This window comes from Thalassophryne amazonica, chromosome 17 (assembly GCF_902500255.1).
Source record: "Thalassophryne amazonica chromosome 17, fThaAma1.1, whole genome shotgun sequence".
In the NCBI taxonomy this organism is placed as follows: Eukaryota; Metazoa; Chordata; class Actinopteri; order Batrachoidiformes; family Batrachoididae; genus Thalassophryne; species Thalassophryne amazonica.
The window spans coordinates 25,175,683-25,201,074 of NC_047119.1; the positions used below are offsets into that span (position 1 = coordinate 25,175,683).

The 25,392-nt window shown below is 41.3% G+C and overlaps 1 protein-coding gene across 1 annotated transcript in view; it reads left to right on the plus strand.

The window, feature by feature from the left end:
* The window catches only part of LOC117530103 (astrotactin-2), a 362,187-nt gene that overhangs the window by 115,143 nt on the left and 221,652 nt on the right, over positions 1-25,392 (plus strand). Inside the window, exon 7 of the mRNA XM_034193043.1 lies at positions 19,188-19,354. Within this exon, the coding sequence (XP_034048934.1) occupies positions 19,188-19,354 (167 nt within the window). The remainder of the gene's footprint in view (positions 1-19,187; positions 19,355-25,392) is intronic.

The following is a 25,392-nucleotide window of genomic DNA, read 5'->3' on the forward strand; positions in this document are numbered from 1 at the left end:
TTCTCCTGTCTCTCCCCCACTTTTCTGCTCTGGGTGTGAAATGTTTAGTTATTCCTCGGCCTCTTTTAGCAGTAACGGTACTTGTAATAAGTGCAGCTTATTCGTAGCTTTGGAGGCCAGGCTGGGCGAATTGGAGACTCGGCTCCGCACCGTGGAAAGTTCTACAGCTAGCCAGGCCCCTGTAGTTGGTGCGGACCAAGGTAGCTTAGCCGCCATTAGTTCCCCCCCTGACAGACCCCGTGCAGTCGGGAAGGCAGGCTGACTGGGTGACTGTGAGGAGGAAGCGTAGCCCTAAACAGAAGCCCCGTGTACACCGTCAACCCGTTCACATCTCTAACCGTTTTTCCCCACTCGACGATACAGTCGCCGAGGATCAAACTCTGGTTATTGGCGACTCTGTTTTGAGAAATGTGAAGTTAGCGACACCAGCAACCATTGTCAATTGTCTTCCGGGGGCCAGAGCAGGCGACATCGAAGGACATTTGAAATTGCTGGCTAAGGCTAAGCGTAAATTTGGTAAGATTGTAATTCACGTCGGCAGTAATGACACTCGGTTACGCCAATCGGAGGTCACTAAAATTAACATTGAATCGGTGTGTAACTTTGCAAAAACAATGTCGGACTCTGTAGTTTTCTCTGGTCCCCTCCCCAATCACACTGGGAGTGACATGTTTAGCCGCATGTTCTCCTTGAATTGCTGGCTGTCTGAGTGGTGTCCAAAAAATGAGGTGGGCTTCATTGATAATTGGCAAAGCTTCTGGGGAAAACCTGGTCTTGTTAGGAGAGACGGCATCCATCCCACTTTAGAGGGAGCAGCTCTCATTTCTAGAAATCTGGCCAATTTTTTGGGATCCTCCAAACTGTGACTGTCTAGCGTTGGGACCAGGAGGCAGAGCTGTGGTCTTATACACCTCTCTGCAGCTTCTCTCCTCCTGCCATCCCCTTATTACCCCATCCCCGTAGAGACGGTGCCTGCTCCCAGACCACCAATAACTAGCAAAAATCTATTTAAGCATAAAAATTCAAAAAGAAAAAATAATATAGCACCTTCAATTGCACCACAGACTAAAACAGTTAAATGTGGTCTATTAAACATTAGGTCTCTTTCTTCTAAGTCCCTGTTGGTAAATGATATAATAATTGATCAACGTATTGATTTATTCTGCCTAACAGAAACTTGGTTACAGCAGGATGAATATGTTAGTTTAAATGAGTCAACACCCCCGAGTCACACTAACTGTCAGAATGCTCGTAGCACGGGCCGGGGCGGAGGATTAGCAGCAATCTTCCATTCCAGCTTATTAATTAATCAAAAACCTAGACAGAGCTTTAATTCATTTGAAAGCTTGTCTCTTAGTCTTGTCCATCCAAATTGGAAGTCCCAAAAACCAGTTTTATTTGTTATTATCTATCGTCCACCTGGTCGTTACTGTGAGTTTCTCTGTGAATTTTCAGACCTTTTGTCTGACTTAGTGCTTAGCTCAGATAAGATAATTATAGTGGGCGATTTTAACATCCATACAGATGCTGAGAATGACAGCCTCAACACTGCATTTAATCTATTATTAGACTCTATCGGCTTTGCTCAAAAAGTAAATGAGTCCACCCACCACTTTAATCATATTTTAGATCTTGTTCTGACTTATGGTATGGAAATAGAAGACTTAACAGTATTCCCTGAAAACTCCCTTTTGTCTGATCATTTTTTAATAACATTTACATTTACCCTGATGGACTACCCTGCAGTGGGGAATAAGTTTCATTACACTAGAAGTCTTTCAGAAAGCGCTGTAACTAGGTTTAAGGATATGATTCCTTCTTTATGTTCTCTAATGTCATATACCAACACAGAGCAGAGTAGCTACCTAAACTCTGTAAGGGAGTTAGAGTATCTTGTCAATAGTTTTACATCCTCATTGAAGACAACTTTGGATGCTGTAGCTCCTCTGAAAAAGAGAGCTTTAAATCAGAAGTGTCTGACTCCGTGGTATAACTCACAAACTCGTAGCTTAAAGCAGATAACCCGTAAGTTGGAGAGGAAATGGCGTCTCACTAATTTAGAAGATCTTCACTTAGCCTGGAAAAAGAGTTTGTTGCTCTATAAGAAAGCCCTTCGTGAAGCTAGGACATCTTTCTACTCATCACTAATTGAAGAAAATAAGAACAACCCCAGGTTTCTTTTCAGCACTGTAGCCAGGCTGACAAAGAGTCAGAGCTCTATTGAGCTGAGTATTCCATTAACTTTAACTAGTAATGACTTCATGACTTTCTTTGCTAACAAAATTTTGACTATTAGAGGAAAAAATTACTCATAACCATCCCAAAGATGTATCGTTATCTTTGGCTGCTTTCAGTGATGCCGGTATTTGGTTAGACTCTTTCTCTCCGATTGTTCTGTCTGAGTTATTTTCATTAGTTACTTCATCCAAACCATCAACATGCTTATTAGACCCCATTCCTGCCAGGCTGCTCAAGGAAGTCCTACCATTATTTAATGCTTCAATCTTAAATATGATCAATCTATCTTTGTTAGTTGGTTATGTACCACAGGCCTTTAAGGTGGCAGTAATTAAACCATTACTTAAAAAGCCATCACTTGACCCAGCTATCTTAGCTAATTATAGGCCAATCTCCAACCTTCCTTTTCTCTCAAAGATTCTTGAGAGGGTAGTTGTAAAACAGCTAACTGATCACCTGCAGAGGAATGGTCTATTTGAAGAGTTTCAGTCAGGTTTTAGAACTCATCATAGTACAGAAACAGCATTAGTGAAGGTTACAAATGATCTTCTTATGGCTTCGGACAGTGGACTTATCTCTGTGCTTGTTCTATTGGACCTCAGTGCTGCTTTTGATACTGTTGACCATAAAATTTTATTACAGAGATTAGAGCATGTCATAGGTATTAAAGGCATTGCGCTGCGGTGGTTTGAATCATATTTGTCTAATAGATTACAGTTTGTTCATGTAAATGGGGAATCTTCTTCACAGACTAAAGTTAATTATGGAGTTCCACAAGGTTCTGTGCTAGGACCAATTTTATTCACTTTATACATGCTTTCCTTGGGCAGTATTATTAGACGGTATTGCTTAAATTTTCATTGTTACGCAGATGATACCCAGCTTTATCTATCCATGAAGCCAGAGGATACACACCAATTAGCTAAACTGCAGGATTGTCTTACAGACATAAAGACATGGATGACCTCTAATTTCCTGCTTTTAAACTCAGATAAAACTGAAGTTATTGTACTTGGCCCCACAAATCTTAGAAGCATGGTGTCTAACCAGATCGTTACTCTGGATGGCATTTCCCTGATCTCTAGTAATACTGTGAGAAATCTTGGAGTTATTTTTTATCAGGATATGTCATTCAAAGCGCATATTAAACAAATATGTAGGACTGCCTTTTTGCATTTACGCAATATCTCTAAAATCAGAAAGGTCTTGTCTCAGAGTGATGCTGAAAAACTAATTCATGCATTTATTTCCTCTAGGCTGGACTATTGTAATTCATTATTATCAGGTTGTCCTAAAAGTTCCCTAAAAAGCCTTCAGTTGGTTCAGAATGCTGCAGCTAGAGTACTGACGGGGACTAGCAGGAGAGAGCATATCTCACCCGTTTTGGCCTCCCTTCATTGGCTTCCTGTTAATGCTAGAATAGAATTTAAAATTCTTCTTCTTACTTATAAGGTTTTGAATAATCAGGTCCCATCTTATCTTAGGGACCTCGTAGTACCATATTACCCCATTAGAGCGCTTCGCTCTCAGACTGCGGGCTTACTTGTAGTTCCTAGGGTTTGTAAGAGTAGAATGGGAGGCAGAGCCTTCAGCTTTCAGGCTCCTCTCCTGTGGAACCAGCTCCCAATTCAGATCAGGGAGACAGATACTCTCTCTACTTTTAAGATTAGGCTTAAAACTTTCCTTTTCGCTAAGGCTTATAGTTAGGGCTGGATCGGGTGACCCTGGACCATCCCTTGGTTATGTTGCTTTAGACGTAGACTGTGGGGGGGTTCCCATGATGCACTGTTTCTTTCTCTTTTTGCTCCGTATGCATCACTCTGCATTTAATCATTAGTGATCGATCTCTTTTTCCTGGTTCTTTCCCTCAGCCCCAACCAGTCTCAGCAGAAGACTGCCCCTCCCTGAGCCTGGTTCTGCTGGAGGTTTCTTCCTGTTAAAAGGGAGTTTTTCCTTCCCACTGTGGCCAAGTGCTTGCTCATAGGGGGTCGTTTTGACCGTTGGGGTTTTTCATAATTATTGTATGGCCTTGCCTTGCAATGTGGAGCGCCTTGGGGCAACTGTTTGTTGTGATTTGGCGCTATATAAGAAAAAAGTTGATTGATTGATTGATTGATTTTACATTTTTCTATGAGTATTGACTTCATAATCACTTTCAAATCAGTTTCATTGTCTATACCAGCAGGGTGAATATGTGTCCTGAGCACTCATGTGTAAGGTGTGTCTCAGCGATGGGACATCTAAATATAACAAATGCACTGCTCCTGACTTTCAGCAAGGTTTTTCCTGGTGTATAGCACAACCTTGTTGTGTTGCTAGATGATATCAATGCACCAAAGCTGCATCTGACAACAATTAATTTTTTAAATCGACACACAAATGGGTGCAGAAATTAGAACAGTTTTACTCAGGTTTTTGGCCACTTAAGCAATCAGCATGAAAACCAAGTCTTTGTTTTATTTGTACTTGATGCTTTCTGCTTAGGACTCCGGTGGGGGGGGGGGGGGGGGGGTCGCATCTCCTTGCATCTCCTCCTTGATCAGCTGGTCTCTCAATGCTGTTGACACCATTTTTTCAGCAAGGAATCAGGGCTGGGGGACCCTTCGTGCCCAGATGGAACCTATTCTGCGGGCTATGTTCTCGACACCTGGGAGAAGTGGCGCGTTGCGTGCTTGGCACCACTCTTCGTGGAAGATGTTGAGGATTTATTCTTATTTTCCTTTATGGTAGGAGGTCTTTTGCTGCTTGGATTATGCGCTGCCCTGACCTACCGGAAAATTGGCAAGACGGCTGCTACCAAAACCATAACCCCACATTTGTCCATCATGATTAACAAGGTGGGCAAAGCGGTGCATTCTCATTTTTGAACATAAACGCAAGTTGGAAATCATCCTGGAGCAATTGTCTACACTGCAAAGGAATTGATGTTGGAGACTAGTGAATATTCTCAATTGCATGTGGATGGTTAAAGAAAGGCCGTATTGGAATTCTGTGTCTATCTGGCTAACCCAAACATGGCAGCCTTATCAGCTACCAAAGGTCAAATGCCCCGCTGTTTTCCTCCAGAAGAATTTCAACTGCCTTGCCATTTGGCTCCCTCTTCATCTGCCCCCCCCCCCCCCCCCCCCCCCACACACACACACACACCCACTCCAGACTCTATGCACACACGGACAGAGACTGACATGAACTCATCTGCACACATGACGCACACTCCCCCACCCCTACCCCTACTTTGTGTTTCTGTCCCCACCCCTGCCCTCTGTTCTGCGACTCTGGGAGGCCGTGCGGCACAACTTGCAGATACCTGGGTGCTTGCCATCATGGGACAGCTCCATAGTCAGGTGGATGTGATACATGCAACACCAGTGCATGTTGCCATGCCTGACCTCATCTGCATCTATAAGGAGCGCATGCGCTTTGCTGTTTTTGCATTCATATGATATTTTATGCCTTGCAATGGAAGAACTGGCCAAAATTGCATCAGGCTTCAAATCCCTGTTCAGAGTGTGCATGCAAAGGAGGATAGAATGGCGTGGGTTTCCATCTTTTGCATTCTGAGAAATCAACATTTCTCATGAGAATATGTATGTGTGAACTTTTGACTTACTGGGTGCAATGTTGCAGTCACAGTATTTCAGTAAAGTGAGTTGGGGTGTGTCAGATTGGCTAAATGGACAAAGCTGGTCGACATGCTGTGGTCCAGTATCTCACAAAAAAAGGGAATGTCTCCAGAGGAGATGCATGAGGATATGGTAATGACATTAGGGGAGGATTTCCTGCCTTATGCGACAGTGAAACACTGGCTAGCTGAAGTCAAGAGGCGCAGAACAAGCATCAAAGATGGAGCAAGGCCAAGAAGACCCAGAATTGGCACCTCAACTGATATGATCCAGAAGATCCATGATATGGTCCTCACTGACAGAAGAGTGAGGGGGTGTCACATAGCCAGTACTGTAGGCATTTCCCTCGAGAGAGTGAATTCAGTTCTGACAGAAGACTTGGGAATGATGAAAGGTTCAGCACGAGGGGTCCCAGTGCTTCTCACGGCCGATCACAAATGCAAGAGGTTCCAGATGTCCAGGGAGAATGTTTAGCTTTTTTAGTGAGATATGGATAACTTCATGCGACGATTCATGACCATGGCCGAGACGTGGGTCCTCCACTTTGAACCGGAGTCCAAACAACAGTCAAAGCAATGGAAATGTGGGTTCTTCTCCACCTGAAGAAAGCCAAAGCTGTCTCATCTGCTGGAAAGGTCATGGCCTCTGTCTTCTGGGATGCTGAGGGCATCATAATCGTGGACTATCTCAAGAAGGGACAGACCATCAATGAGACCTATTATGCTTCCCTTTAGCAACACCTGCAGAAGAAAATAAAGCAGAAGTTGTGTGGAATGTGTCAATGAGGTGTTCTGATTCTGCAGCAACACTGCAAAAAGTGTTACATGGGGATTATGTTGAAAAATAAAGCATTATGTTAATTCAGTTGTGGTTTCTTCTTGGTTGAGCTACAAACTTTTCAGTCACCCCTTGTACATATTAGATTCATATACTTATTTTTTTAGGCTTGGTCAAAAATAATTCTTGTAAATAATGCTTTTTTTTAATATACTTTTCTTATTACAAAGCAACATAGAAATTCAGGACACAGTGGGGCCTGGTTGAAGCTGAAATCTAAAATCTGACAATCTGATCGGCATCTGAAGCTTCACTGTTTCTGAAGTGTTTCCTCCAGACATCAAAAGCACAGAGGAGATTTGACGGAACCAGAACATGATGCATCCTGATCCAGAATCCTCATCAGTGCTTTACAAACACATGCCTAACTGGCATATTCCTGCTACCTGAATCTCTGAACTTCTCATCAGAGCCTCTGCAGATTGTCAGCTCAAGTCAGCTGACCATGGTTTAGAACAACTGGATTTAATGATGACAAAAGATGTTCAAAAAATAAATAAGGAAAATTCCACATTGTTTGAGGCCATTTGCAGCTTCATCACTGCAGCATTTGCAATGTAAATCTGTATTTAAAGGAATTAAACCAAGTGTATTCACAGTCATCCCGCCAACTTCCTTACTCGATCCTGAGCATAGACTGTGACACGGCACATGAGTCTCGGTTGTCCAACGTGGTCTTTTTGCCTGAAAACATTCCCTTTTATAAAAACCTGGAGAGCTGCACTTAGCACAAGTGGGAATCATGTGATCAGTAAAAACCGAGGGTTTGCTTGGCGGTGAGGTATGAGCGGTCAGATTTGGGTGGAAGCTGTGGTCAGTGTACTGTGTCATTCCCTTTGTTTGAAAGTGGTCTCACCATTTCACCCAGTCAGTTCTCGTGACACTTCTTGGTGAAGTTCAGAAGTCGGCAAATGTGGGTTGTTTTTTTTTGTTTTTGTTTTGTTTTTTCTTGGTACCTTGACATTTTATACTTTAAGTTTGACAGCTGGGGTTTCTGTGCTTTAAGGAATGGAGAAGCAATCCCTCCTCACAGCTTTATGACTCATTCTTGAAACCAGTATCTGTCTTGCTAATGGAAGAACTCGGAGGAAGAGCAGATGGTGGGATATTAGTGACATATCTTTCATCAGTTGATGTCCCTTTTGGGATGTCTCTGGTAAAGTTGATTGAAGGAGGTTTGACAAAGAAGTTTTTTTTGTTTGTTTGTTTGTTTATTTTACTTCAAACACCATCCAAAACTTTTAATTTTGTCTTGTCAAACTCGAGCAGTTTATTAGAATCCTGAAAAGATGGATAATGTTGTGTTTCATCTCATTCCAAGGCACTTCTCGCCCAGGAGTTTATTAAAATGTGTGGCACACTCCAAAAGTCGGGAATTAAATGATGAGTTGTCGGAGTGGAGCCACATTTCCACTTGGTTGCCTCTGGTTTGCATAAAGAATCATCATGCAGGAAAAATGGCAAATCCACACAAACAAAGTTTTCTACACACACTCATCACTTGATCTGTCACCGTCTGCTGTGTGGCCTGTAATCTGTCCTGACCCCTCTGCTCTGCTGCACAGGCGTGGCTCAGTTTATCTGATTCCTATTGAATTTCTGTGCCCCATGGTTTGAAGTTAATACATTGTAATAACAATTATCTCACCCTTTTATTCTGACACTGTTGATTAAATAACAAACTGAGTGTATCATTTCATGGAGCATAGATCCCACACAACCTCGATGTAGAAAGTTATACTCCGCACCTCAATTACTCCATGTAGGACAGGTTTGTGATGCATGGACACAGATCATACTACCACAAATAAGAGTTGAACACAAACAGTAATAACAAAATATATGTACATTGCATCCGGCCAGTATTCATAGCACTTCACTTTTTCCACATTTTATCATGTTGCAGGCAGGCTTATTCCAAAATGGTATGAATTCTTTTTTTTCCCCCACAAAGTTCTAATCACAACACCCCATAATGACAACATGAATTTTTTTTATTTTTTTTTGCTAATTTATGAAACTGGAAAAACTAAGAAATCACATGTATATATGTACGAGGGCTGTCAATAAAGTAACGGTCCTTTTTATTTTTTTCAAAAACTATATGGATTTCATTCATATGTTTTTACGTCAGACATGCTTGAACCCTCGTGCGCATGCGTGAGTTTTTCCACGCCTGTTGGTGACGTCATTCGCCTGTGAGCACTCCTTGTGGGAGGAGTCGTCCAGCCCCTCATCGGAATTCCTTTGTCTGAGAAGTTGCTGAGAGACTGGCGCTTTGTTTGATCAAAATTTTTTCTAAACCTGTGAGACACATCGAAGTGGACACGGTTCGAAAAATTAAGCTGGTTTTCAGTGAAAATTTTAACGGCTGATGAGAGATTTTGAGGTGATTCTGTCGCTTTAAGGACTTCCCACGGTGCGAGACGTCGCTCAGCGCTCTCAGCCGCCGTCGTCAGCCTGTTCAAGCTGAAAACCTCCACATTTCAGGCTCTATTGATCCAGGATGTCGTGAGAGAACAGAGAAGTTTCAGAAGAAGTCGGTTTCAGCATTTTATCCGGATATTCCACTGTTAAAGGAGATTTTTTTAATGAAAGACGTGCGGACGGGTCCGCGCGTCGGGACACAGCCGCCGCGACGCTCCGCCACAGGAAAAACACCTCTGTTGGAAGCCTTAAGGACAAGTTGGAACATGTCCTGCTGTTAAACAATTTCTCATATACTCACTCCACTGAAAGCCATCAAAAGCCGCCTGGATTTTACAAATGGTTATCAACACGGAGGTGTTTTTCCTGTGCCGCCGCACCGCGTCGGCTGCGTCCCGACGCGCGGACCCTTCCGCACGTCTTTCATTAAAAAAATCTCCTTTAACAGATGCCCTTCCTGACGCAACTCCACATTACATGGAGAAATGTGGCAGGGGTGAGATTTGAACCCGGAACCTTCTGCACTAAAACCCAGCGCATTAACCACTTCGCCACCACCTCTGTGGGTTTTATATATGTATATATATCTCAAAAAACTTTTTTCACATTGTCATTATGGGGTATTCTGTGCATAAAAGGTTAGTAAGCCATCAAAGGTACCAATGCTGTTTGTTTCAACAACCCTGCCCAACACCCAGTACATGCAAGCATTGAACAGTGGAAGAGCTAAAACACATCCCTGAAGAACACCAGTATTCATTGGGGAAAACGTGAAAGATTCTACCCTGCTCTGCACAGCACTCACAGTACTTATTCAGAAGTACACATGCACGTAAGAACCATGTGCATGATAGCAAAATCTGTCCTACTTTTGAATTAAACAAACTAACAGAACCAGATAATCTCCGCACCCCAGTGCCAGGCAGTGGAGATAATTAAGCAAGCATTTTATGTTTACATGTGTAAATTATTTGCTGACAAAAAAAAGGTTAAAAATATGAAAAGGGAATAAATTGAATTTTAAGCAGTGAAAAGTTATTTTGGTATCAGTCCCTGGTTCACCACAATTGTTTATGGTTTTATATTTATGATTTACTTTAAATTATGAAAATAAACAACTTTGGTTTGCTCACGAGGGGCCGAATCTCACCCTGCCAAACTTCTTTATTCTTGCTGCAATATAACATTTGTGCTTAATTTAAACCGCTTCAGGAAGAACATGGCTGCAGGGTATGCATCTCTGCCACCCGGAAACCAGATTAACTTGTCAAATATCCTCTTAGACTATTTGATTTTTCTCTGACCTGTCAGTGTGATTTAGAGGTATACTGTTTGGAAGACCTGTATTGTACCAAGCACACATCCTACTTAGAGAAATATTGTGTTGCTTTCCCTGCAATTCCTTCCCCTGAACAAAACGCCGGCTTAAACAGATTTACACAAACATTCTTTAAGCCAAAATATTTCTGCAACTGCAGCAAATAAGGCTGCGGTGGGAAGTCGTCGATGCATGTTTGTGATTAATAAGAACTTTACTTTTCTTGCCATGTCTTTCTCTGAAATGTGTGATCAGCAACAATTAAGAACATCTCGCATCCTAATTTTGATGAGATCATTAAGAGACTGATTATGCTCAGTTCCTGATTAAAGCTCAAGGCACTAATGGGTAATTAGGAAAATGAATAGCGTTCATTCAGATTATGTGAACTTCAGTTTGTTGGAGTGATCTATGCGCGGGGTGTAATGTGTCAGGTGATGCATGTGCAGTTGTGTGGGGTGACGTCCTGTGAGAGGCCGAAAGCACAATATGTAAACAACCCATCCGTCATCTCTAATCTAATGGTTAATACTTTGACTTAAAGTGGATTAAGCTTGGTTTTGTTCCAAATGCAATGTGCAGCGTGCGCGTTTTGGCGACATTTTGTCATACTTAGATGTGTGTGCTGCAGTGATTATACAATTGCCAGAATGGTTTTATAACGCGTGTTCAGCTGTCAAACTGGTAATTATGTATAAAAAAAAAAGCCCTTCGGTCAATAATTTTTTTTTGCATCGGTGATTCTACAAAGAGCTGTTTGCAGTTGTTCATTGTGCTGCTGAAGCAGACTCACTGCGAAAAGACAGACTGGAAAGAATTAATTTAAAATGCTAATCCTCCCAATTGTCTAAGCCCGACGCCTTTGGAGAATTGTCCGTGCAGAAAGATCAAGCAGCTCGTGGGCCGAGCTAACGGTGAACCTGAAATCATTCCGTTCAATCACGGAGGCTTCATGACAATTCAGAATTACAGACAGCTATTCCCGCAGCTCTGCCTCAGCGTGATGAATGACTCCAATCTTGGTTTAGCCTTACATTCATGAGATACAGTAAAGGCCTTTCAAGTATGGGAGCTTTTCCATTGAAAGGTGACCACACTGCGATCTGCAGGGAACTCACATGGGAACATGTGCACAACACAAAGATTTATTGAATATTTATCGTGTTGTTATCCCCCCAGTATGAAATAGGGGGGATATAGAGATCAACATATCAGTCCGTCTGCCCCTCCGTGTTTGCTTGTTAGTGTGATACAGTATCTCAAGAACCAGTTGACCAATTTTACTCATATTTAGCATAAGTGTGTATTTGGGTGATCCCCGACACTTTGTATTACTGATGTGTAATATAAAGGTGGGATATGTCATCTCCTGATAAGTCTTGTGTCTTTTGGCAACAGCTTTCTGAATGGAAAAAAAAACATGTATCCCTGCTTATTGGTGGAAAAAACCTTTAAACATTTAATGATTTTTTTTTTCCCCCTTGTGATTACAGTCAAACATTACTTTCAAAAAGCAAGACTTCGAGTGAAGTGAGTTCCAAGTTACAATTAATATTATTCCTCTGCTGTTTACAAAAATTGGGCTTGTTCCTCCTAAACTGTCTTTCTCTCCGATTGTTCTGTCTGAGTTATTTTCATTAGTTACTTCCTCCAAACCATCAACATGTCTATTAGACCCCATTCCTACCAGGCTGCTCAAGGAAGCCCTACCATTAATTAATGCTTCGATCTTAAAGATGATCAATCTATCTTTATTAGTTGGCTATGTACCACAGGCTTTTAAGGTGGCAGTAATTAAACCATTACTTAAAAAGCCATCACTTGACCCAGCTATCTTAGCGAATTATAGGCCAATCTCCAACCTTCCTTTTCTCTCAAAAATTCTTGAAAGGGTAGTTGTAAAACAGCTAACTGATCATCTGCAGAGGAATGGTCTATTTGAAGAGTTTCAGTCAGGTTTCAGAATTCATCATAGTACAGAAACAGCATTAGTGAAGGTTACAAATGATCTTCTTAGGCCTCAGACAGTGGACTCATCTCTGTGCTTGTCCTGTTAGACCTCAGTGCTGCTTTTCATACTGTTGACCATGAAATTTTATTAGAGATTAGAGCATGCCATAGGTATTAAAGGCACTGCACTGCGGTGGTTTGAATCATATTTATCTAATAGATTACAATTTGTTCATGTAAATGGGGAGTTTTCTTCACAGGCTAAGGTTAATTATGGAGTTCCACAAGGTTCTGTGCTAGGTGTTGTGGGCTGGGGTGTTTGGCTGGCTTGGTTTTTGTTTTCTGTTTCTCCCACCAGGTGGTATGCATTCAGGACTGAGTGGCTGAGCATTAGGACCTCACCCTGAACACCTGAGGCTTGTTTTCACGTGCAGGTCATCAGGACTCACAGCTGTGGTGTATTTTGTCTTGATCAGAGATTGCTGCATTTAAACCTTGAATGCACAGTGTGTGATTGCCAGAGACTCGACCTTGTGAGCAGACGTGTGAGATCGACGTCAGGAGAACAGTCTCACCATCACGGACGCAGAGACCGCTCCAGGTTTGACGCCACAGTCTGTGAAGGAGGATTGGGTGAGGTCTCACGCTCTTCAGCACACTTCCTGAGGTAATTCGGTTTTTGGTGACTTTTATGAAGTAATGACAGTGGATTTGGTGTCCCTCACACCTTGTGTTAGTGAGCTGTCACGTTATGCTAATTGTCTAATCAGCTTCTGCTGCAGTGGAGATTTGAACTGAGTTGTTCCGTGCCTGCAGGGTAAGAAGCTGATGTATAGATTTAAGCCAGGAAGTGTTTGCTGATTGCGTGCACCTTTGAGTTGTGTCTCTCTGTGTGGAGTTGGACTCACCTCATGTTTTCTTTCTTCACAGACTTGGTTTGTCGCAGCCACCTGGGGGGTGTCGGCGGGGTCCCTGGGTCCGAACTGCTGTGGCTCGGGACCGTTTGCGCTGTTGAGAGCGCGCCGTGTTTCCACCTCACCAGACCGCGGACTTTTTGGTTGTTTAGCACTGCACACTGTTATGTTTATTAAATTCTGTTATCTTTTGAACCGTGCTCTGCTTATTTTATGCTGGGTCCTTTCAAACGCTGGGTCGGTGCTCCGACCGCGTCCGAAACATAACACTAGGCAGTATTATTAGAAAGCATTGCTTAAATTTTCATTGTTACGCAGATGATACCCAGCTTTATCTATCCATGAAGCCAGAGGACACACACCAATTAGCTAAACTGCAGGATTGTCTTACATACATAAAGACATGAATGACCTCTAATTTCCTGCTTTTAAATTCAGATAAAACTGAAGTTATTGTACTTGGCCCCACAAATCTTAGAAACATGATGTCTAACCAGATCTTTACTCTGGATGGCATTACCCTGACCTCTAGTAATACTGCGAGAAAACTTGGAGTCATTTTTGATCAGGATATGTCCTTCAATGCGCATATTAAGCAAATATGTAGGACTGCTTTTTTGCATTTGCGCAATATCTCTAAAATTAGAAAGGTCTTGTCTCAGAGTGATGCTGAAAAACTAATTCATGCATTTATTTCCTCTAGGCTGGACTATTGTAATTCATTATTATCAGGTTGTCCTAAAAGTTCCCTGAAAAGCCTTCAGTTAATTCAAAATGCTGCAGCTAGAGTACTGACGGGGACTAGAAGGAGAGAGCATATTTCACCCATATTGGCCTCTCTTCATTGGCTTCCTGTTAATTCTAGAATATAATTTAAAATTCTTCTTCTTACTTATAAGGTTTTGAATAATAAGGTCCCATCTTATCTTAGGGACCTCATAGTACCATATCACCCCAATAGAGCGCGTCGCTCTCAGACTGCAGGTTTACTTGTAGTTCCTAGGGTTTGTAAGAGTAGAATGGGAGGCAGAGCCTTCAGCTTTCAGGCTCCTCTCCTCTGGAACCAGCTCCCAATTCAGATCAGGGAGACAGACACCCTCTCTACTTTTAAGATTAGGCTTAAAACTTTCCTTTTTGCTAAAGCTTATACTTAGGGCTGGATCAGGTGACCCTGAACCATCCCTTAGTTATGCTGCTATAGACGTAGACTGCTGGGGGGTTCCCATGATGCACTGTTTCTTTCTCTTTTTGCTCTGTATGCACCACTCTGCATTTAATCATTAGTGATTGATCTCTGCTCGCTTCCACAGCATGTCTTTTTCCTGATTCTCTCCCCTCAGCCCCAACCAGTCCCAGCAGAAGACTGCCCCTCCCTGAGCCTGGTTCTGCTGGAGGTTTCTTCCTGTTAAAAGGGAGTTTTTCCCTTCCCACTGTCGCCAAGTGCTTGCTCACAGGGGGTCGTTTTGACTGTTGGGGTTTTTCTGTAATTATTGTATGGCTTTTGCCTTACAATATAAAGCGCCTTGGGGCAACTGTTTGTTGTGATTTGGCGCTATATAAATAAAATTGATTTGATTTTGATTTAAACATGAATAGATGAATGAATAACTGAATGAATAAGTCCATCCCTTACATTTTGTTTGTGTGATACAGTGGGGGAAATAAATATTTGATCCACTGTCAGTTTTGCAAGTTTATCCACCTACAAAGAATAGAGAGGTCTGTATTTTTTATCGTGATCCCCTAAAAAAAAACAGACCTTAACAACTGGTACAGAAACATTTGTCTGCCATTACAGAGGTCAGATGTTTCCTGGAGTTCTTGACCAAGTTTGCATACACTGCAGCAAGTGATTTTGGTCCACTCCTCCATACAGATCTTCTCCAGATCATTCAGGTTTGGAGTTTCAGCTCCCTCCAAAGATTTTCTATTGAGTTGAGGTCTGGAGACTGGCCACTCCAGGACCTTGAAATGCTTCTTACGGAGCCCCTCCTTAGCTGCCCTGGCTGTGTGTTTGGGGTCATTGTCATGCTGGAAGACCCAGCCATGACCCATCTTCAATGCTGTTACTGAGAGAAGGAAGTTGTTTGCCAAAATCTTGCAATACACGACCCCATCCATCCTCCCTTCAATACGATGCAGTCGTCCTGTCCCCTTTGCAGAAGAGCACCCCCCAGAGTATGATGTTTCCACCCCCATGCTTCACGGTTGGGACAGTTTCTTGGGGTTGTTCTCATTCTCTAAACACGGCAAGTGGATTTGATTCCAAAAAGCTCTATTTTGGTCTTATCTGACCACATGACCTTCTCCCATGCCTCCTCTGGATCATCCAGATGATCACTGGTGAACTTCAAACGGGCCTGGACATGTGCTGGCTTGAGCAGGGGGACCTTGCTGCCCTGCAGGATTTTAAACCATGACGGTATCGTGTGTTACTAATGTAATCATTGTGACTGTGGTCCCAGCTCTCTTCAGGTCATTGATTAGGTCCGCTTGTGTAGTTCTGAGCTTTCTCAGAATCATCCTTACCCCACAAAGTGAGATCTTGCATGGAATCCCAGACCGAGGCAGATTGACAGTCATCTTGTGTTTCTTCCACTTTCTAATAAATAATCATAACAGTTGTTGTCTTCTACCAAGCTGCTTGCCTGTTGTCCTGTAGCCCATCCCAGCCTTGTGTAGGTCTACAGTTTTGTCGCTGGTGTCTTTAGACAGCTCTTTGGTCTTGACCATGGTGGATAGGTTGGAGTGTGATTAATGCAGTGTGTGAACAGGTCTTTTATACAGGTAACAAGTTCAAACAGGTGCGATTAATACAGGTAAAGAGTGCAGAATAGGAGAGCTTCTCAATGAAAAACTAACAGGTCTGTGAGAGCCAGAATTCCTGCTGTGGTTAAGGGATCAAATACTTATTTCATGCAATAAAATGCAAATTAATTATTTAAAAATCATACAATGTGATTTTCTGGATTTTTTTTTTTTTTTTTTTTTTTTAGATTGTGTCTCTCACAGTTGAAGTGTACCTACGTTAAAAATTACAGACCTGTCCATTCTTTGTAGGTGGGAAAACCTGCAAACATGACAGTGGATGAAATACTTATTTCCCCTACTTTAAATCAAAAACTACTGATGTCCCAATCCAGTCAGAAAGCTCCATATCAGGTCTGATCAAGCCAAAAATTGTCAAGTATCCAAGGAACAAACTGTTTCTATCTCCCTGTCACTTTAAATGTGAAGCTGCTGGTGCTTACCCCCCCCCCCCCCCCCAACCCCTTGTCCAAACAGAAGGGGAAGCAGTAATGATGGCAATGTCATGCTTGAACAGTCCGAACGCAGACCAGATCAGGGGGCGTGTCCCACCGAGCAAGCAGAAGTATAGATCTGCAATTCTGTGCAGTGTCACCGCTTGAACTGCATGCATCGAGGTTTGTGACTTGAATAAATGTGCCATGAAATATTCCATGTGAGTTGTCTTTCTGAATTCATATTATTTGGGGCACACTGCATTTGCAAAATGTCACAGTCATCCACTGCTGTAATTATGAGATAGTGAATTTTTAATTACTTGATAACATTATCTTGCCCTGATAAAGGCTTATTATGAGGGAAAAAAATCTCAAAATTGCTGAAAAACATTCCCTCATCATTGAAAACTGACGCATTCAGTCACTGCCGATGTCTGGGAATACCGTAGCGCTGTAAAGCGCACTGTTGATTATTGCAAAGCTTTTTGGCAAGACTAAACACATAAGATAAGCCTAAAGGAGCCAAACCTGTAGTTTTTTTTCAACCCTTTCTTCCACAGTTGTCAGTGTACAAAATATAAAGTAGACGGGAACAAGCAGAGCCTTCAGGCAAGAAGTGAGGTCAAAAAACAGAAGCCCAGCATTCTGCCAAATGTCAAAACACATAATTTACTATACTAAAGATCGCACAGACAGCAAGTCCGCTTCTTTTTCTCTCAGCGAGGTGAAAGAGATCCAGTCCGTTTGCTGTCTGCAGTGGAGTCTCATGCTTGATGATCTTGTCAGACGCCTCAATAAATGGTGTTTGTCTGCTGGGACTTACAGTAAGAGTTCGGGGTTTGACATTTGGAGTAGTCCACAACAATAGAGTGTATTTATTTATTATTTTAGCTGTTTGCATGGAACAGAAATATGGCTTAGATTGTCAGAGAGCTGTATAATATATCTTTTATGCAACTAATCACTGGCTCTACCAGTATTGCCAAATTTTCAATTCCTTCATTTGAGATTTTCAGAGAACTTAACTTCTCAGCATTCTTTTTATTAAATCCAACTACTCAGGCTAAGGTTAATATTTCACTTTTCATTGGCACCAGCCATAACTTTCAAAACATTCCCTCACTAATAGGCTCTATTTCACTCTGGCCTTTGTAACCCAGCCTTCCATTATTTTATTGTATTTTTTTCCTGATTACATAGGTTTTAAATAAAATAGATATTTTTTCGTTAAAGTGTAAATATTTTTCACAGGGGGAAGTCTGAATGTCCTTTAGTGTAGTTCAGAGTCCTTGGAGAAGAAAATCTTGAAGTTAATAGAGCATAGACAAGTCTATGTACGGTGATCAAAACAGCATGAAAGGCTTGAGAAGAGTTATGTTTTTGTCTTTGCATCTGAAGCTATAATGTGTAGGAATTAGTGTCATCTAGTGGTGAGGTTGGAGAGTGTATTGTGCTGTCACTGGTCACAATTTGTTTTTTCCTTCGTTTTCTCTTCAGCAATGGGGATTCATGCTCCCTTGACTTTTTTTGTGAAATGTATTACGTATGATCCTCCATAATGTGAAAGATGTCGTAAGTATGTCCCTTTTGGACTACTGTATCAACATGGTGATGCAACATGCCGGCATCCTTGTGGAAATGAAGGTCTCGTTCTATATTTATAAAAACACATCAGTTTGTGTACACTGATGAACAGGTGGTTATGAATGCTGTATTCCATTCCTGCAAGAGAAAAAGGCCGTCGTTCCACAAATAATTTTCAACATATATGTAGAGTAACTTGGTTAATTTAACTGCAAATCCAAAGCTTTTGAAATTAAACTATTGTTCACAAAATTAAAGTGTCCTTCTGGATCAGTATCAAAAGACAGTGTCTTTGTTACCATGATTGATTGAATGCATTAATGCCAGTGTATTACCACCTGCTGCTGTCAAGCAACAGAAAGACACATTTAGCTCATGGAACCGATTACACACTGTGTGTCAAATTAGAACAAAAGATCCAAGAACATCTCTTATGTTAGCATTTTGCACAATGTTACATTAAGACAGGAAGCTCTGGCTGTACCTGTTTTAACATTTGATGATGGCATGTATCATCTTGGTGTGCGGCTCTTACAGTCAGCTGTGACCAGATTTTGGTAAGTGTTCTCATTGAAAACAGAAGGTCCAGGGTATTGTCTGCTCACATGCAAACATGTGAATGCAGCATGAAGGTCTTTTTTTTTTTTTTTTTTTAACTGTGAGACTGAAACTGTTTTGTTTGAGCTATCCAATGGAATATTTAAGAGTACTTATTTGCCAGTTTTCTAAAAAAATCCATTATTATTAGTCAATTTCAAGGACTGGCCATCAACCGCAGTTCTTTTCTTTGCTAACTCTTTGTTACCGGCTCATGGACATCCACATCTTCAATGAATACATAAGTGGCATAATTCATTCTTTGAATCCTCCTCTCATCTTTCATGTCTTTCTTTTATTGCTTAGTCAGTTCTGCTTAATCCTGATTAACATGCACACGCTGACCTCTGCGCCTCACTCTTACGCTCCCCTTAATCTATCCCTTTGTCCTCACCCACTCTTGACTTCTCCCTCACACCGCCACTTTTCTCTCTCTCTCTTTTATTTCTTACAGTGTCCTGAGGGGCTCAGGCCAATGAAGGATGGCTCAGGTTGCTATGACTACTCCAGGGGCATCGACTGCACGGATGGCTTCAATGGAGGCTGTGAGCAGCTGTGTCTCCAGCAGCTCGTGCCCCTTGAGGCTGACCCCACTTCCAGCAATGTGCTCATGTTTTGCGGGTGAGAATGACTAACAGTAAAAAAAGAAAAGATTTTCCAGGCTGTCTGGAATTAATACTTCGTCTTGAAATAGGCTTCGTGTCATTTCAATCATGTAGGTCTTTCACCAGTGTCGCTTGTGTGGGATGTGAGACAATCCGAAAAAAATGTTTAACTACAGTGTAGTATTAGTACACGACTTTAAGACTAAACCTGAAGTGGTATTTAATCTTTTTGATGTACCATATTTTCTGGAGTATATGTTGCACTGAGGTGTAAGTCATACCTGTCAAAGAAAAATGGCTCTTGAAGGGGGGCGGGGCGACACAAGTCATACCAGAGTATAAGTTGCACGTTTTTATGTATTTTTGTGTTGTAGTGTACTTTTTTATAATTGGTGTTTATTCTTTAATTGTTTGAGTTTATTTTTAAGTGCTTTGATTCCTGGGAAAGTCCTATATAAATCATAATTGTTCTTATTAATAACAAACGTGATTTTTCAGTCATAATGGAGTATAAAGGCACCTTGACACTTGAAAAAGTTTTATCCCTGCACTGGCACACAGTCTGGCATGCCAGTGAGTAAACACATCGTAAACTGTGTGTGAAGTATGAGTGGCTGCGCACCAGTACGTAAAGAAAATTTTGAAATGTTCAAAACTTCTGGCACGCATAAATTTTGTAAACATTGTACAACGTATATGGAAACACTGCGTGTCAATGTGTCTCATTGCACACAGAGCATCTAAACAATTATGACGAGATATCTATGATAAACATAATTTTACAGATACATTATCTAACTCATAAGAAGGAATGAAAATGCAACTGTTTCCCAATTCATTACAATATAAATATTATAAATAATTACCTTTCAGACAAAATTCCAAATGCATTCTCCACCACACAGTGGAGATGAGACAACCTGTAGCTGTAGATAATTTCTCTGTGATGCTGATGAGAGAATGTTTTTTTTCAGCCACATTCAGAGAGCAAATGTGTCATCGGTTGCAAAATGATTATTTTATATAGCGTGGGGTTAAGTGGGACAAAGTGTGGCATGAAGCTGGACAAAAGCAGGTCAAAGCGGGTCACACTGGCACAACGAATTGCGCGGCATTTGCAGGGATCAGGTTTATGCAAGTGTCAAGGTGCCTTAAGTTGCAGGACCTCCCAGACCCATTCAAAAAATTTATACGACAGAAAAAGACAATATATACTGTACTAGAAATAAAATGTTGGGAATGTGCTGGCCTTGCTTTAAATATAAAATAACACTTAGCCATAAAGTAATCATATACTATAAAGAAATGTGAAACATTTTAGAATGCAGATGTGCATTCTATAGTGAAACTGAAGCCCATATTTGACTGCACTTATAGTTTTCACACACAGCGCCCACATCACATAAATGCAGAGTACAATTGCCCTCATCTGTCCACCCATGGGCATGATGGTCTAAAACTGATGTGTTGTCAGGAGCAGTAATGGGCTATATATATATGGGTGTATTTTGTATATTTAAATGGCACAGTATTCTGATGTGCGTAAGAGAGTTCAAGACACGTGCACTCACTTGTATACACAACACAACTGAATACAAAATGAGCATGAAAAAAACAATTACAGTAAAAACGGTATGGCTTTTATGTTTTGAACCAAAATCTAACCATGAGTTACAAAGAGGATAAATGCAACTCTAACTTGTGCACAGTTTATACACCATGTGCATTGCAAATATGAGTTGGTCATACCCCAGAAGAACTTTCACTATGTGCTTTATACTGTGCACCATTTCAGAATCAAAATCAAGTGTGAGATATTTGGCTTTGAGATATTTTTACAGCAGTTTTTGGTCTATATTTTCCATCGCTGCTATAACAATACCCACACCTCAATTACTGCATGTGGAGATTTCTTTGCTCGTGCACTTAATGGCTGAACTCACCTGGTGTAGTGAATCGGGTTGCTTGGGTTTATAGGAAAAAAAAAAAGCAAAAATAAATAAACATGCAGTGTAAATCCTGATGAATTAAATGGCTGAAGCCTTTCATATACAACCCCTGGCAAAAATTATGGAATCACCGGCCTCGGAGGATGTTCATTCTGTTGTTTAATTTTGTAGAAAAAAAATGCAGATCACAGACATGACACAAAGCTAAAGTCATTTCAAATGGCAACTTTCTGGCTTTAAGAAACACTATAAGAAATCAAGAAAAAAAGATTGTGGCAGTCAGTAATGGTTACTTTTTTAGACCAAGCAGAGGAAAAAAATATGGACTCACTCAATTCTGAGGAATAAATTATGGAATCACCCTGTAAATTTCCATCCCCAAAACTAACACCTGCATCAAATCACATCTGCTCGTTGACATTGACCCTATGTGTCTTTTTGCAAGGAATGTTTTCATAGTTTTTGCTCTATGGCAAGATGCATTATCATCTTGAAAAATGATTTCATCATCCCCAAACATCAGAAAAGTGTCCAAAATATCAACGTAAACTTGTGCATTTATTGATGATGATGTAATGACAGCCATCTCCCCAGTGCCTTTACCTGACATGCAGCCCCATATCATCAATGACTGTGGAAATTTACATGTTCTCTTCAGGCAGTCATCTTTATAAATCTCATTGGAACGGCACCAAACAAAAGTTCCAGCATCATCACCTTGCCCAATGCAGATTCGAGATTCATCACTGAATATGATTTTCATCCAATCATCCACAGTCCACGATTGCTTTTCCTTAGCCCATTGTAACCTTGTTTTTTTCTGTTTAGGTGTTAATGATGGCTTTCGTTTAGCTTTTCTGTATGTAAATCCCATTTCCTTTAGGCGGTTTCTTACAGTTCGGCCACAGACGTTGACTCCAGTTTCCTCCCATTCGTTCCTCATTTGTTTTGTTGTGCATTTTCAATTTTTGAGACATACTGCTTTAAGTTGTCTGTCTTGACGCTTTGTCTTCCTTGGTCTACCAGTATGTTTGCCTTTAACAACCTTCCCATCTTGTTTGTATTTGGTCCAGAGTTTAGACACAGCTGACTGTGAACAACCAACATCTTTTGCAACATTGCGTGATGATTTACCCTCTTTTAAGAGTTTGATAATCCTCTCCTTTGTTTCAATTGACATCTCTCATGTTGGAGCCATGATTCATGTCAGTCCACTTGGTGCAACAGCTCTCCAAGGTGTGATCACTCCTTTTTAGATGCAGACTAACAAGCAGATGTGATTTGATGCAGGTGTTAGTTTTGGGGATGAAAATTTACAGGGTGAGTCCATAATTTTTTCCTCAGAATTGAGTGAGTCCATATTTTTTTCCTCTGCTTGGTCTAAAAAAGTAACCGTTACTGACTGCCACAATCTTTTTTTCTTGATTTCTTATAGTGTTTCTTAACTTGTTCAGATAAATCAAACCCAAGAGATATTCATAAAAACTCCATCAATTATTATATATATTTTTTAATATAACCTTTTTTTAACCAGGGGAGTCCCATTGAGATCAAGATCTATTTTGCAAGGGAGACCTGGGCAATTGTAAAGTTTCCAATTCACCTAACCTGTATGTGTTGAAACCAAGGCACCAGGAGGAAACCCACGCAAACACGGGGAGACAAACTCCACACAGAAAGGCCTCAGGTGGGAATTGATCTCATGATCTTCTTGCTGTGAGACAACAGTGTTAACCACTAAGCCCCCATGCTGCATGTAAAGGTTTTAAATTAATCAGTTAATTCAATTATGAAAGTGTCAGAATGTGAGAATTAATTAATAAAGTAGGCCAGATATTTACTTTAAATTCTTCTTCTAGGAACTAAAAAAATCACCAGTTTTGGGCCCAGCTAGTTCTAAAGCACTGTATGCATGTACCACTAAAATAATATGAATGCTATTACTGAGAGTAATGGTATTTCTACAGCAATGTTCAAAAAAGCATTGCAAAAGTTTAAAGACCATGACAGTACAAATATATAATATACAGTTTTTGATGTATTCAGCTTGTGCACATGAGAAAATCTGTTTGTTTTGTTTTGTTTTTTTGAGGGGGGGGGGGGGGGGTAGACAAACTGAGTTTTATCTACAGCAGAAAGTCTTGTTTAAATATTAGATTTTTCACTGTTGGCTAGTGCATAAAACTGAGATAAACAGTGTTTATATAACTGTACAGTACATTGATTCTGAAGACGCAAAGACCTTTCATGAAAAATCAAAGCCAAGGATGATTTGGACCATATCAGTACTTGACTGAGAAGAGAACTTCAGATGAAATGAATCATCACTGAATCATTATAAGCTCCAATATCTTTAACTATGAAGTTGTTTCTCAAAGTCCATTCACTGTAGACAGTTCAAAGCAACAGTGCAAAAACAATGCAGGTTTATATATATATATATATATATATATATATATATATATATATAAACATGGTACACATTCTTTTTTTCTTTTCTTCTTTTAAGTTGATGTGGAATAATGCACAGCTGTTTGTATTAGTGTGCCATTGAAACTTTCAGAATACAGATTTATGGTGGATGTACAACCCCAATTCCAGTGAAGTTGGGACATTGTGTAAAATGTGAATAAAAACAGAATATGATGATTTGCAAATCCTCTTCAACCTATATTCAGTTGAATGCACCACAAAGACAAGATATTTAATGTTCAAACTGATAAACGTTTTTGTTTTTGTGCAAATATTTGCTCATTTTGAAATGGATACCTGCAACGCATTTCAAAAAAGCTGGGACAGTTGTATGTTTACCAGTGTGTTACATCACCTTTCCTTCTAACAACACTCAATAAGTGTTTGGGAACTGAGGACACTAATTCTTGAAGCTTTGTAGGTGGAATTCTTTCCCATTCTTTCTTGATGTACGACTTCAATTGTTCAACAGTCCTGGGTCTCCGTTGTTGTATTTTGCACTTCTTAATACGCCACACATTTTCAATGGGTGACAGGTCTGGACTGCAGGCAGGCCAGTCTAGTACCCGCACTCTTTTACTGTGAAGCCACCCTGTTGTAACACATGCAGAATGTGGCTTGGCATTGTCTTGCTGAAATAAGCACGGACGCACCTGAAAAAGACGTTGCTTGGATGGCAGCATGTGTTGCTCCAAAACCTGGATGTACCTTTCAGCATTGATGCTGCCATCACAGATGTGTAAGTTGCCCATGCCATGGGTACTAACACACCCCCCATACCATCACAGATGCTCTGGTGCCGAGGCCTTACTCCAAACTGGGTGACTGGTAGTTAGGCCAAGGCCTCCTCTTCCATGCCGAACATTTCCCACAATCTCAGTATGTCTGAGCGCCGATGTTGCCTCCTCCACTGCTGTTGCTGGTGTCCATTTGTGCCCGGTAGCCATGATTGGAGCATTGTTCCTCACCACTGTGTCCTGAGATTGGTTCAGTGTCATCTGCAAGCATGCTTTTGTGCACTTGAACTCCTCCGTGAGACTGGTGAGGGGCAACTTGAGAATACCATCTCCGTAGAGGCCTATGGTGGTGAGGCATCGAGGAACACCAAGCCACTTCTTGATGTAGGCTGTAATGCCTCTTTCCAGCTTCTCTGTGGTCGAGATGGGGACCTCGTAGACTGCAAGGGGCCACATCACCTGGGGAAGAATGCCGAAATGAAGGCACCAGATCTTTAGCTTCCCCGGCAGTTGGGTGCTGTCAATGGACTGTAGCCCAGTGCTGATGTCCTTGCGTAGTTGTTTAATCTGGTCACTGACCTTCAGGTTTGCATCATAACGCCTTCCCAGGCTTTTTACAGGCTGCTCAGATACTGTGGGGATTGGAATACCTCTGATGAAGAAGTTCAGATCAGCAAGCACTCCCTTCACCACTGAGATGCTGCGTGACTTGGATGGTTTTATCTTCATACGGGCCCAACTGATGTTCTCCTCCAGTTTTCTGAGCAATTTCCTGGTGCATGGGAGGGTAGTGGTCAGGGTGGTGATGTTGTCCATATAAGCTCTGAGTGGGGGGAGGCACAGACAGGAGCCGAGTCGCTGACCACCTACCACCCAGCTTGAGGCTCGAATGATTA